The following is a 15,556-nucleotide window of genomic DNA, read 5'->3' as shown; positions in this document are numbered from 1 at the left end:
AACCTCCACGAAGGAATGAAAGCTGTCGTCAAATGGATGAGGAACAGCCGACTGAAACTGAACTCAGATAAGACGGAAGTCGTCATCCTCTGCTGCACTCCGTCCGCCTGGGACGGCCCCTGGTGGCCGGCCACACTAGGAACTGCACCAACACCCACCAACCACGCAAGCAACCTGGGGTTCATATTCGACACATCGCTCTCCATGACCAAGCAAGTCAACGCAGTCTCATCCTCCTACTTCAACACCCTCCGCATGCTCTGCAAGATCTCAGATGAATACCCACCGAAACCAGAAGAGCGGTCACCCAGCCCCTCGTCAGCAGCAGATTAGACTACGGCAACGTCCTCTACACAGTAGCATCGACCAAAACTCCTGAAACAACTACAACGAATACAGAACGCCTTTGCACGCCTTATTCTCGACATCCCTCGCCAAGGCACATCACACGCCACCTGAAAGACCTGCACTGGCTCACTGTCAACAAGAGGATCACCTTCAATGCTCCTCACCTACGCTCACAAGGCACTCCACAACACTGGACCAACATACCTCAACAGACGTCTCACCTTCTACACCTAAACCGCCAGCTCTGCTCTGCCAACCTCGCCCTTGCCATCACCCCCGCATCCGAAGTATAACCACCGGAGGCAGATTGTTCTCCCACCTCGCCGCCAAGACCTGGAACACCGTCCCCATCCACATGCGACAGACTCAGGATCAACTGGCCTTCAGGAGACTTCTCAAGACCTGGCTATTCGAGCAGTAGCAGCACCAACCCCCTCCCCCACCCCCTGGCGCCTTGCGACCCTCGCGGGTATGTAGTGCACTTTAGAAACGTATTGATTGATTGGCAAGGAGCAGGAGCTACAGAATATAATCTAGATCTCTTGGAATCCAGTTTACTTTGCCTTTCTACCGCTGTCTTTATGTTTCCCTCAAACCAGGTTAGCAAGTTTAGGGACAGAGTTACCAAAGGGCATGACAGAGATAGCCAACTACAGGCTGCAGAGCACGCAAGTCACAGGGCCCCCAAGGAGAGTGTGTAGATAGATCACTGTGTGATGAAACGCCTAATAAGTGAGAAGCATCTCCAGATCCTACAGGAGAAGGCCTATGCGTCATAAAAATTGTCTGGGGGTGGGTATAAATAGAAAACACAGGAACAATTGTGAGAATCTGAACTCAATCCTGAAAAACTGCCCCACATTGGGCAGCAACACAGGACCAATATCTCTTACAGTGAACTTTGCTGCTCACAAGTGTTTCAGTGTTTTTCTTGCATGGATTTATTCAGGCTGCCAAAGAGGATTCCAGGATGAGCAGGTCTTCTTCATATCAAGTTGAACTCCATTCACTGCTGGTGTGGCTCTGGTCCTCCATTTTCAGAGGATCTCTTCATTAACTACCACCACTCGTGATTTATCCCTAATTCAGCTGCACCATTCAATATTTATCAGCAGTCATGCAATGTGTAGCCAGCAAACAGCTATTCTTAAGATGGAGAATTATCGTAATCTGATGCAGTAATTATTCAAGAGGTCTGAGTGCCATTTGGTGGTTTACCATCCTCCAGAATAATTACAGTATACTCGCAGATTCATGGAATTTATTGATTTCCATATTAAAACAGCATACTGGCAATTGTTAATTAATTCAACAAATGTATTAGAATCTGGATCTACTATTTATCTAACCTAAAACAGGCCAAGGTATATTCATATTAAATACCTACAGCAGTAAGATTTAACATTTAAAATTGCAACTGTGCACCGTTGTCCAGTCAAGACCTTCAAACAAAGAAGCATTAGCCAGCGAAATGGCTCAACAAAGAGAAAAATTCCAATCACGCGGATATCCCATGAAAGTAATTTCTGTAGCTGAATTGAGAGTGGAAGACATACCCAGAGGCGAGTTGTTACTAACTACGGTCAAACAAGGTCTTAGTTTCCAAATTTTCCACCAAGTCTAATATCAAGAAGATTTTTAATGGTCGTTGGGAATTGTCGCAATGTGAGGTTGAGATAATAGGCTTGTTCAAATATAAACCTTTATTCGCATACACTTGCAATCGGAACATCAAGGAAATAGTATCTAAAAAAGCATCCAACAACAGTGTAACAGAAGCTGGCATGAAAAAATGCCATAATTGTGTTCATTGAAACATCATTACTGGCAAAACCATCACACATCCCCAAACTGGAAAGATCATTAAATTCTACAGATTGTAACTCCATGTTGGTGGTTTATGGCATCAAATGCCCTTGTGTCAAAATGTACGTTGGTAAAATGGAAAGAAAAATTAAAATCCGAAACACTGAATCTCATTCGCAATAAAAATCCAAATTCAAGTTTGGCTATGCATTGGATGGAGCTCAACAATAACATACCACAATTGAGATTCTTGATACTGGAGTAAATAACCTTAATTCCAGAACGGAATAATGCTAAATGGTGATCACCAAAAGAAATATGCTGGATAAAACATCTGAACACCATGATGCCTGCAGGATTAAATGATAAATTAGATAGGGGCTGTTACCTTTAATTCTGCACCCTTAAAGAACACCAATCAGAGTGACTAACACAACAGGTTTAAGCACCAATTTTTTTTTTGCTTACAGATATACACACACACAGAAATTACAGTGCACAAGTTTATTTTTGTTTCAGTATCACAGTAATTTCACTAAATCTGTTGTTGCACATGATATTTTATAATCTGTTTTATGTTATGGGAGTGTTGAGGTTACACAAGATGTTTTACAATGTGCTTTCTGCAACAGGATTGTCCATGAATTTGTTTATCACCCACAATGCACTTGACACCATCTCCATACACATTAGGTATAGATTTGTTGATCCACATTCTGAGCGAAAGGCCTTTGACCCAGGATTCCTCAGGCAGAGATTGTTGGCACCCATAGGGTATATAGGATTGTATGGATGACAAGGTGTCACATATGGCATAGAATGTCAAGGTTCAGATTTTGAGTCATCAATGAAAAACATTTTTTTGTGAGGTGCTTCAATCGATATAGACTTTACGCCATTATCTTTCTTTCATGCGTGATTACATCTGTGAGCCTAGAGGCTGAACTCGAGTAAGGAGGGTTAGAGTTCATTACTCATTTCTTTTCACTTCAGTTAGGGCATTTTCATATTTTTTTGTAAGATGGCGGTAGAATTTCATAGGAGTTGTACTTTCACGAGTATTTTGTATTGGAGTGTTTACCTACTGAAGACCGAAGTTATAGCCGGATTATCATGGATATCATTGTATTACACAGTTGAAGATGGCCGCCACAATGTTGGTGTATAATCGAGACAGACTTTGTAGTTCTGTTGTATTTTGTTCATGGAGAAGCGGGGATTTATGGGGAAGGCTGATCCGGGAAATCAGGCTTCCCGGTTTTGGTGATACGGAGTACGCTCGGATTATTGACAGCACTTTGAGGTGAGGGGAGTACGCTTCTGGTGAGTGTCTGGTTTTACTGCTTGATAGTAGGTTGAAGCTGACAGATGCTTTTTGTTTTTAGAGCTTTTCACGGTATGGGACGGATTTTGTTGGATACGTCGAGACTTAATGAATGCAGTATACAGATTGCAGAAAGGTAACGGCTGTTACTGAGCATAGAGTGGTTTAGAGCACTTTCGTGGGGTATTCATTCTTTTGGCAGTATATGTGTTACATCACTCATTACTTATTTTTCTGTAGACGGATTTGGCACTGGATACGATACAAAGAGACATATGCTCTTAGATGTAAGTTGCATACGAGTGGTTGTATTTGCTTTAAATGCACTGGTTGCATGGAGGTTGGTGATGTACTTTCATACTTTAGTCATGCAGCACTTGGTGAAGGCTGGTTTATCATCTTGCATTCATTAAACACACATGGATATTATATTTTTAACTTTTTCAGATTACCACAAGAACACATGCAGGCTTGTTGTGGGAGATTGTTTAAATTACGTGTGACCAAATATGATGTAACCAATCAACAGTTCCTCCCCCTGTGTTTAACATTGGTGTCTATATTTCGTTTTAGTTCCCCTAACGAAGGGACCAGTTGATCCTGAAATGCATTGGGAAATAACTACAGACATTATTGTTTTTGTAAAAAGTTATAATTTTTTTATTATGTATCAGATGTCATGTATTATGTTTGTATAACATGCATAAACCATGATATGACTGCGGAGAGTTATCCGCAGTAAAAACATTAATGTTTGGAGACAATGTGCAGTGAATTGTATTAAAGTAGTTAAAATTGCATTGTTGACAATTATAAATTGAAAAATTGAGCAAGGTTTTTGCAACCACATCAGTGCGGGCAGGGTCTGGTGCATTTTTTTACTTGCAATAGATATATAGTTTGAAATTTGAGGCTGGCCACCTCATTCCCACCCGGCACGCTCAACAAATAAATAGAGATTACATAGGAGAAATCACTTTACATGCAAATAGGAATGCACGACACATCCCAATAATTCATTAGTTAATGTCAGTGTGGCCACCATTCCCATGGGGTGGAGCAGCTCCCTGTGTTCATTTGTAAGCCATTTCATGATAATGTGAGCAAAATAATCATTGATGGCTTGTTCATCGTATAAGATAGGGAGGTGTATAGTTCTAAGTCGTAGCAGCGGAAGTGGTCCACCATCTGCCCCGCATCATGAAGAGGCGTTTCGCTGCTCGTACATAATAGTGAGTACCTCGCTATCTTCGCGGATCGGCCGGAGCAGGACCGCCAAAGTGGCTGCCAGCCACTCTTTCACCGTAAAACTGTGCCATGGCATACTTGCCCAAATGCATAACCTCGCTCTGTGCCAGTTTGTTGCATTCCACAAGTTTGGCCCCAATAGCATCCTTTCCGCAGTGTCCCCATGTGTACACTCATAGCACCCTCTAGAACCCTCTCTGCAAAGCCAGTTGTCCTCAGATTTTCGTTGGCACAAGTGGGAAATAAATATCCCAAATTAGAGAACTGACTCTCCGGGGAGGAGGGTGGGTGCATGTGAATCTATGAAAGATACCAATATTGGATAACTGAAGTTACAGGTAAGTAACTTGTTTTCTTATCCAGTATTGGGGTATCTTTCATAGATTCACATGCCTGAAACAGAGTAGCAAGCAGTATGCCAGGTAAGAGTCGGTTGCGGATGGTGGGAGACTTATAGTGAGACACTCCCATAAACATTATATTTAACAACCAACAATTGTGAAGTAAGTACCTTACTAACAACAAACATGACTTGATTTCAAAGAGCTGTCATGTGATATTAATCAGGAAAAGTAATTTCACGCATAACAAGTATACAAACTGTAATGCATTTACATTTTTACATACACAGACATATTGAAAAGCATAGATTGATCATTAAATAAAGGAAACACTGGTTACCTGAAGCTGTTCTTATGGAAACAGATGACGTAAGACCGCTTGACCAACTGCCGCATCTTCTTGACTTGCTGATTGCAGGCAGTAATGTCTTGTAAACGTGTGAACATTCTTCCATGTTGCAGCACAGCAAATATTTTCAAACGTCACTCTTGCAAACAATGCTGTAGACTCCGCTACAGTTCTTGTACAGTGAGACCTGACAGTTCTTTGCAATGGTCTGTTGGATTTGACATGACAAAAAGGGATGGCAGAGGCTATCCACCTGGAAATTGTGGCTTTAGTGACCGCTTTCCCCAGCGTAGCTTGGCCATAAGCCACGAATAACTGATCTGATTTTCTGAAGTTTTTTGCTCTTTGCAGATAAAACTTCAAACATCGCTTGATGTCAAAAGAATGTAGTGTTCTTTCCGCTGGAGTTGTAGGATTTGGGAAGAAAACTCGTAATTTCACTGGCTCGTTTAGATGAAACTGAGAAGGCACTTTAGGTATAAAAGTTGGATTCATTCGAAGAGTGACATAATCCTGAGAGAAATGCAAGAAAGGTTCTTTTACAGTGAAAGCCTGAATTTCTCCTAATCTTTTAGCAGATGTCAGAGCTAGAAGTAGGGCGACCTTCCATGTTAGGTACTTGAGGTCGGCTTTGTGAATAGGTTCGAATGGGTGCTTCATCAGTTGTGAAAGGACCGTGTTGAGCTCCCATTCCGATGGTGGAGGGTTAACCGGAGGATAAGTTCGGAAAAGACCTCTCATGAACTGTTTTATTAACGATGAGAAACATAGTGAGGGAATGCCAGCTACCTTCCTGAACCTGGATAGAGCCGCTAAATCGACTTTTAACGAAGAAAAAGAAACACCAGAGTGAGCCAAATGTAAGTAGTAAGGAAGAATTTTTTCGGCAGGAGCTTCAATTGGGTGTAAAGTGTTTGATATACACCAGGAGCAGAATTGCTTTCATTTAAGACAATAAGTCTTCAATCTACTCTTCAAGATATCCCGGCAATCCTGGGGAATTTGGAGGTGTTGAAACTCTAAGAAGTCCGGAGCCATGGGTGTAATTTCAGAGATTGAGGGACTGGGTGAAGTATCTAACCCTTGTTGCGTGACAGAAGTGTTGGAGCTGGGAGAAGTTTGATTGGAGGTTCCTGTGATAACATGAGCTCCTGAAACCAATAATGGCAAGGCCATCTGGGAGCAATTAGGTTGAGACGGCAGCTCTCCAGCTTCATTTTGCGCAACACTCTTGGAATCAACAGGATCGGAGGAAAGACGAAAGCATAAATCCCTAACCATCACATGGACAGGGCATTACCTCTTGATACCTGTTGAGGGTATATGCTGGAGTAATACCGGCATTTCTTGTTCTGTTGAGTCACAAATAAATCTAACGTTGGCTTGCCCCATGCCTGGAACACTCTGACCAATTGAGTGTTGTCCAGTTCCTACTCGTGGCAATCTGACAAGGATCTGCTGAGCTTGTCCGCTATGGCATTGTGGAGGCCTCTTACATGTTCTGCTTTGAGAGATATGTTGTGAAGTGTTAGCCATTCCCATAACTCCTGAGCTTCCTTTGATAGCGTAGCTGATCTTGTTCCTCCCTGCTTGTTTACATAAAACATGCTGGTGGTATTGTCCGTTCAGATCAGGACTGAAGACCCTGCGATTCTGGGAAGGAACGCCTGCAGGGATAGAAAGATGGCTCTCAATTCCAGACTGTTGATGTGACATTGTTTGTATTTCTGAGACCATTTGACCTGTACTTGTAAGTCTTGGAGATGACCTCCCCAGCCATCCATGGACGCATCTGTCGTCAGAACGAAGTCCGGAGGAGTTTGCAAGAATGTGAGTCCTTGCTTCAGATTGCGCAGTTGCGCCCACCATTGAAGAGTATCTACCATGCGTGGGGTTACTTTGATGATGTAGTCGAAGGAACCGGTCACTTGCTCCCACTGAAGATGTAGCCCCTCCTGCAGAGGCCGCATTTTCAGACGTGCTAGTGGGATGAGATTTATGGCCGAAGAACAGATTCCCAGAAATGAAGCGAACAGGCAAATAGAAAGTGACTTTCTTTTTGACACTTGTATGGCTAATTTCTGCAGACGGAGTTGCCTTTCTTGAGACAAGAATGCATTGTATCCAGACGAGCTCCCAGTAAGGGCAGGATTTTTCTTGGAAGCAATTGGGATTTGTTTTTGTTCACAATGAGACCTAGGGATGCAAAGAGATTGCGGCACGTTGTTACGTCGTTCTGTACTCTGTACTTTTAGGGACCTTTGATTAGCCAATCGTCCAAGTACGGGAAAACCTGGATCCCTGAAGAGCGTAATGCTGCCGCTACCGGAGCCAGGCACTTCGTAAAAATCCTTGGAGCCGATTTGAGGCCAAATGGGAGCACTTTGAACTAATAGAGGTCGCCAGCCACAGTGAAACGGAGATACTTTCGATGTTTTGGATAAATTGGGATGTGAAAGTATGCGTCTTCAATGTCCAAAGAAGCCATAAAATCTCCCTTGTTCAGCCAGCTTAGAATCTCTGAAAGAGTGACCATGCGAAAACCCTACTTCTTGAGATATTTGTTGAGATTGCGCAGGTCCATAATCGGTCGCCATTCCCCTGATTTCTTCTTTATGAGGAAAAAACGGGAATAGAAGCCTGTCCGCATCTGATGAACTGGAACCTTTTCTATAGCGTTCTTGAGGAACATTGAATGAACCTCCTTGAACAATAAGTGAGGGGGAGGGGGTCCCCTGGGCGGAGTAGTTGGCGCTTTGGTGACAAACTCTAGGGTGTGTCCATGTTGAACGAGGTCTAGCACCCATGTAATCTGTTGCCATTGGTGTAGAAATCCAGATATTTTCGCGCCCACAGGGAGGGAAGGAAATGAGGTTGGCACCCAGCTGATCTCACTCTTTTCTGTGAATATCTCGCCCTTGATTGTTTGTGCGTTTTCAGCCTCCTTGGCGAGAGAAATTAGCCGTACCAGACTGGCGGTAGGAAGACTGATAATTCTTCCGGTATTGAGGATGATATTGTCTGTTTTGTTGGTAATAGTTTCCTCTAGAGGAATATCCACGTCCTTTAGCACCTCTAAAAGATCCCTGCTTGTACTGCAGGGAACCCAGGGATCTTGCGGTATCAGTGTCCGTTTTGATCGCCTGGAGGGCGTTGTCTATGTGTTTCCCAAACAGAGACTCGCCATCATAGGCATGTCCAGAATTTTAAGTTGGACCTCAGGCCGAAAGGTGGTAGCCTGTAGCCAGCCCCGACGCCAGAGAACTGCTGCTCCTGCCAGTTGTCTAAAATTTGTATTTGCGATATCCAAAGCGCAGTCAATAGTTTCTGCAGCTGCACGCTCCCCTTCCATCAAGATCTTCTGAGCCTCCTGTCGTTTATCTTCTGGAATTAGATCAATCAGACCAGCCATGTCTGACCACATTTGGCGATCATAATGTCCTATGATCACCAAAGAATTTGCACCCCTGATTGAGGCGGCAGCCATGGTGGAAAATCTCTTCCCGATAAGGTCCAAACTATGTGTCTCTTTATCTGGTGGCATAGTAATGGGAGTGGCCGGGTTTTTTTATCTTTGTTGTGCGGCCTGCGAAATGTCCGAATCTGGCCGCGGGTGTCCAGTAAGGCATGAAGGGCTATCACTCCATCGTGACGGACTGACACTGGTTTAATCTCTCTGCAATTTTGCTTTAATTTGAAGCGATCACTCGTATTGCCAGGTATTGGCTTGACGCTTCATATTGGACTTCGACTCTCGGGTCCATCCTCCGCAATATCCATTGCAATTCACCAGTTCATGAGCCTTCTCCACAGTGGCTCATTCACGGCAAATGAGGCTTTTATCATTTAGGCATTTACTGAATGTCCTGATAATGATCCCCATACCAATGTAGTGGGATCGAAACGCCGTCCACCTTAATTGCGCACCTCATACATTTATGTACCTTGTGTCATTTAACATGTAAAGGTGTTTGGAATTTTCTGTTCTTCTATTGAAATTGTGATATTTACAGAACCATAAGCTTTTGCCTAAAAGCCCTTTTTGTTTCAAGCTCTCCAACTTTACTTTTTGTGATTGTTTAAGTAGGGAACAGGCTTGTGCCCCACCTTGTAAATTGTTGATGAATTTGTCGCTATTACTCTAAAGTAAATATTCGACCTCTGTCCGGCTGGACATGTCACACTAATATAGAAACTACTGTCTATATTTATTTAATTGTATTCCTTTGCTTGTAAGGGACCACTGTTGTTTAAAAAGAGTCTATTCCCAAGGTCCCTTGCTGACTTGATTGGGTGCCCTTGTTGCCTTCAAATATAGGGATACCGAGAGGAGCACAATATTGTGTGTCAATCCGTGGAAGTACGGCAGGTACAGAAGCAGGATTTCTCATTACTTTGACGCCTTCCTTCCAAATGTAATCTAATAATAGGAATGGCTCTGGACACCATCCTAGTTTCTTCTTTAAAATCATGAAGAAAACACTCCGACTGTTCCACTGTTACCGGTAGTTGAAATCTACTCGCAGCTCGCTGCATAAGATTATGAAATCCACCTATGTCTTCAGGTGGTGAGTCTGAAGGTTGTGGAGTTGGTGGAGACGGTATGGGGATAACAATCATCCCATGGGTCCAAAGGAGGATTATTCGGTAACTCGCCTTCATCTACTTCTTCGTCTGAAGAAGTATCCGGAGTACGGGTAGTCAAAGTAGGTTGTTTAGGTTCTGCGACCGGAGACCTGGGTGCTGGAATCTCAGGTTGAGGAATAGGGTCTGGAATTGCTGCAGGTTGGAGTGGAGAAACGACCTGCTGTGGTGGAAAACGTTGTCTATAGTCTGCCAACATGGCCTGTAAGTCCGGGATGAGGCTCAGTGGCAGATGGCTGGACTCTGAAGCCCGAGACTGCCTCTGGTATGCTGTACGATGAGGAACTACAAAGTCTTCTTGATAGTAATTCTCAGCGTACTCATCATCCTCCTCAGCATCCTGACATTTAATATTTAATTCCGAAGGATGGTGAGCTATCCCAAACGCTCCCTCGTTGTCATCATCATCAAAGTCATCCTCCTCCTCATGAGCATAAGTCTCTAGGAGATGAGAGGGCGTAAGTGGCGAGATATAAGAACACTCTTGCCTCAGGTAAGATGTTAGTTGGAAAGTTTTTGAAGAAATAGGCATAGAAAATGCCTGTATTGTGACAAGAGGCTTTGTAGAAGCAGTGTCTATTGATCTCGTGACACTGTAGGCAATGGTGACATCTGTGAATTGTTGTAGGCGTCGACACTGGCTTAGTTATCGGGACCATCGTCGACGGACTCGTTGTCGACAGACCTCTCGTCGACGGACCTCTCGTCGACAGACTCGATGGAGGCATCGTCGACGGTACCTTAGTTGACGAGTGTTTCTTCGACGACGACGAGGTTGTCGTCGACGGATCGTCGAAGATAGTTCTTTTTGCCACAATGGAAATCCTAGTTGATAGGAGATGTGATAGCTGTGGTAGAAATTGTCGCCGTCGATGAGGGGGCAGAAGATGTAACAGATGGTAGTTATAGGAAAAGCTGAGGAGGCAGAGCAGCTTTTACTCACAGTTTTATGCTTTTTAGATTCCTTGAGAGTTGAGGCTTCAGGGAGAGAAGATGGAGATCTCTGTGAAGAGCCCAAAGTGGAGTGGGAGGTTGTGACATATTTTCTCCCCTCACTTTTAGAATCATCTTCTGATCTTGCTCTTTTACTGGAGGTTGAAGCTCTGTCGTCATCATCAGCAGAAGAAGATGTGAGCCATAAAAGGACTCTGGCCTCCCTATTCCTTAAGGTCTTAGAAGGGAAGGTGCGGCAGATCTTACAATTTTTTGCCTCATGCTTCGGATAAAGGCAATAAAAGCAGTCCTTATGTTGGTCATCAACATAAACTCTTTTCTTTTCGCATGTTCTGCAAGGTCTAAACAAGGCCTTCTTGTCAGACATCCTGAGGTAGAGAAAAAACTGAGTAGACTCAAGGAGACTCCCTTCCACACGACATGCAATGAAAATCTGAGGAGAACTGGCTCTGCAAAGAGGGTTCTAGAGGGTGCTATGAGCTGATTGGTTGGAACAAAGACTTTAGTCTTTTAAGCATAATGAGGTAGATAGGCTAATACAATCTAGGCCTCAGGCCTTTCTCTTAGGGCCTACTACTGTAATTTACCTTTGGCACTGCATTTTTATATACCGTGGGACTCCCGCCTCGGTGACGGGGAATGATTCAGGCATGTGAATCTATTAAAGATACTGGATAACTATGGACTTCCTTTTTTCTGCCCCTGGGTTCACAGTCTTTACAACTTTCTTATGACTTCTTTCTCGATTCTCCTAGCTTGCCTTCATGATACAATTCATTATTATCTAGATGCCAGGACAAGAAGTGTGTTTATATGAAAAAAAGATAAGAATAGCCGATCCATGGGTTCCCATTCTGTTATCAGGAAACATGATGAGACTCTCTACGACTAGCACAAATTGGCGTGGTTGCAAACAGTCTAGTAAATAAATAAATAAAATTATGATATACCCTGGAGAAGTTCTCTCACATGCCCCAATGCCTACACAAGAAAACGAAACATATTTACACATCATATCAAGCATTATCTTTGACCATGTTTTTCTTTCTCAGTGCACAGCAGAGCAGGAAGATAATGCTAAATAATCAACACTCACCTATAAATGCCTTCAACGATGATGAGGATTTTTTTCCAACTTCTGTGGGTTCGAGGCTGGCCGTAGACAACAGCGTCTCTGAGCAACTTCTCCAGGCTCTTCATGTCTTGGAATAAAAAGATACAAATTTTGCAACAAAGATAACTCTTATTTACTTAAACATGCATGTATATTCATCTTTGTGGATAGTGACTGCAAGTCACAATTAACTTCAAAACTTAAGTCTCAGAAGAGAAACTTGACAGATTATTAACACATTAGGAGAAGGTACAGTAGTAGAACACAGGCTTTGACCCACGTTTCACTCCTAGGCAGACTGCTACCAGAGAATATATTCTGTCTCAATATACCAGCGACCTTTATAATCAGGGCTTCTGAAAATATGCAGCAAAGTACGACCAAATTATGAGGCAGTGTTGATTAAATTATGCGGCACTGAAAATCAAACTATGCAGCGAGAAAAAGAAAAGAATGCAGCATATTATGTGATTAAAAGTAGACCATGCAGCGTTTTTTATGGCACTGCCATCTAGCTGTTACCTAATAACAGACATTGATATAAAAGGGCCCAGTGCTATACAAAATACGTCTCTGAAGAAATAAAAATAAAAATTCTGCATATCCTATTCAAAATGTCATCCACCACCAATGATGCAAGTGGCAGAAATCGAACCCATACATACACGCTTCTTTCAAAAGCAGCGTCTCTTTGATCTTATACACTCAATATGCATGAGACCGATTACAGAGCAATTACACCCAACGTGCTTTCTTTACCCACATTAAATTCACAAGCACGACCCGAGTGAATATTTGGGAATTGTCACATTCCCGCAAGAGACCAACCGCTGCTTACCACAAGAACCCCTGGGCAGGCCACACTGTACTAAAGCCTTGAAAAATCCCCAGGCAAACTGGTCAATGAAGGGGCAAACGAGTGGTGGCGAAGGCTATTGAAGTATACAATTAGAGGACTATGGTAATATTTCAGGATGAAACGAAGAAGCAATAAAATACTGTTGATTAACCACTGAAGTCCTCCTTCCTGAATATATGAAACATGATAATACTATATGCTCATGTACGCTGATATCCTGAAGATAAAAAAAACCTAAGTGTAATTTACTGCAATTTGCAAAGTGAGATATTGTGAATTCCACTGTTAGACACCCTCCTCTATTAAACTGATTTAAAAGAGGTCTTCGGTTTCAGTTTTGCACACTGTTCACCTGAAGGTCTCCAAAAGCACCCCTTTAAACAGGAAGCACTCCTGGAGAACAGTATGTACATTTTATATTCACTACATTATAGCATTTGCAGAAGTCCGAGTGGCCTCCTGAAATAATTGCTGCTTAGGGAACAGCGTCTTTGTAAATATGGATATGGCCCAAAACAACTCTTCTGTGCGGTCTAGGCAAAAAATCCCCCTATTTTAATGGCCAAAAAAGCAGTCAACTGCTGAAAGGTAACCGGTTTTTGCAAACATTTCAAGATACTGCTTACACCAAATACGGAGCATTTTTAAAAAAAAAGTATCCAGTCAAACTAGATTTTTATGTTTTGCCTGCTAAATCTCTTGAATTTAAAATATATTAAAAGTGGGTTCTTATCAGTTCCCGGTGCCGAATTACTGTCTCCACCCACTGTTGTGTGGAGCTGATTTTTTGTTTACTTTACCAGCCTGCACACATTGAAACAGCTGTGCTACATTCCTGATCTTTTCATCCGGACGCCACCAAGGAGTATTCATTTGATCTCACTCAACATTTTATGTGGACTCAAGTTCTTGAACTCGATTTTATGACTTTGTTTGGGCAGTTAAATTGGTGTGCCTGCACGAGCTATGTGAAGATCTCACCTAACTGCCTCCCTATATTGGAAGAACAAGACAACACTGCCATCTACTTTTTCATTTTTTTTAATTGAAAATAAAAATTGGTCTTTTATATATTTTCTATTTAGGTTTTATGCTGCTTCGGTACTGAACCAAGTACAGGTAGTCAACTCTGATTTCAGCAGCTTATTATTAATCACAAAGGCGAAACCTAATGGTGCACACCTCAAGTGTGGGCACTGTGGTAAAATTGTGCATTGTCATGGCCCTTTCCCTATGTACAAAGCAGCCATCTCATACTTAAATTCTATAGGTGCATCTTTTCAGCTGCAATGATCAGTGATTGCAGAAAGCAGTGTTTGTGCCACGTAGCGTTACACATGGAATGATGTTTTCTTTGCAAAACTGAGAGGGGAGGCCTGAATTTTATCACCATACCAAATGTAATGCAACGGCCCTTGGCCAGCAGACTACACTCAGGCCATCTCACAAATGTGTAAAGCCTTGAGCTAAGTGGGGGCCAGCCTGACTGCTGTGGTGTCCTCAGTGCTGCAGAGGCTGAAGGTGGGAGTGGCTCAGTGAGGCAGCCATGAACATTATACAGGTGTACTTGGCTGCAGACAGTGCAATCGATCCCTTGTGCTGTACTGCTGCAAGCTCACTATGCTGTAAACCTCTTTACAGGTCTCTGCCATGTGACCTCTACAACCATGCGTCTGTCCCACCCTCCACGCAGACTGGAGAATACAGTAGCTTTATATAAACTACACAGTTGATTACATACATACATATATATATATATATATATATATATATATATATATATATATATATATATATATATATATATATATATATATATATATATCTCAAGCATTTACAATGCAATGGTCTCGGCATTCTTAAATAAAGTTAGAGCTATTGGCATTGCTCATGACATTTTTATTTATGTTTTTAAAGCATAAATAAATAGCTTTTACATTTACAATGCCAATAGCAGGGCAGGAGAGCAAGCACAACCAACGAAGGGGCGGGGGCAGGAGAGCAAGCACAACCAACGAGGGGGCGGGGCAGGAGAGAAAGCACAACCAACGAGGGGGCAGGGGCAGGAGAGCAAGCACAACCAACGAGGGCGGGGGCAGGAGAGCAAGCACAACCAGCGGGGGCAGGAGAGCAAGCACAACCAACGAGGGGGTGGGGCAGGAGAGCAAGCACAACCAACGAGGGGGCGGGGTGAGGAGCACATATGCACTCTGCTTAACCTTCTTCCTCCGCTTAAGCTTCTGCCACCTTCTTCCATCGCAAGATCACAGACATCCACGACAGCTTCAACGCCACGACCGCCACGACAACCACAGAGACCTCTGCCCCCACGGCCACCATCCGCACCGACCCCCTGCTCTCCTGGACCAAAACATAAACGACGACGACACCATCAAAATCATGAACACCATCCACCCCGGATCTCCGTCAGACCCATACCCACACCACATCTTCAACAAAGCCAGCTCCACCATCGCACCCCATCTCCGGAAAGCCATCAACCTCTCATTCGAGACAGCAACCTTCCCGGAGAGCTGGAAGAACACCAAAGCTTTACTCAAAAAACCCA

The 15,556-nt window shown here is 43.2% G+C and overlaps 1 protein-coding gene across 1 annotated transcript in view; it reads right to left on the bottom strand.

Moving 5' to 3' along the window:
• Positions 1 to 15,556, bottom strand: part of SPTLC3 (serine palmitoyltransferase long chain base subunit 3) — a 748,918-nt gene that overhangs the window by 208,814 nt on the left and 524,548 nt on the right. The window contains exon 7 of the mRNA XM_086927721.1: positions 12,111 to 12,216. Coding sequence (XP_086783847.1) covers positions 12,111 to 12,216 — 106 coding nt within the window. The remainder of the gene's footprint in view (positions 1 to 12,110; positions 12,217 to 15,556) is intronic.

The sequence above is a fragment of the Lissotriton vulgaris genome, chromosome 6 (genome assembly GCF_964263255.1).
Source record: "Lissotriton vulgaris chromosome 6, aLisVul1.2, whole genome shotgun sequence".
NCBI classification, from domain to species: domain Eukaryota; kingdom Metazoa; phylum Chordata; class Amphibia; order Caudata; family Salamandridae; genus Lissotriton; species Lissotriton vulgaris.
Note: the sequence above shows the minus strand (reverse complement) of the source record. Positions and strands in the feature narration are given on the sequence as shown.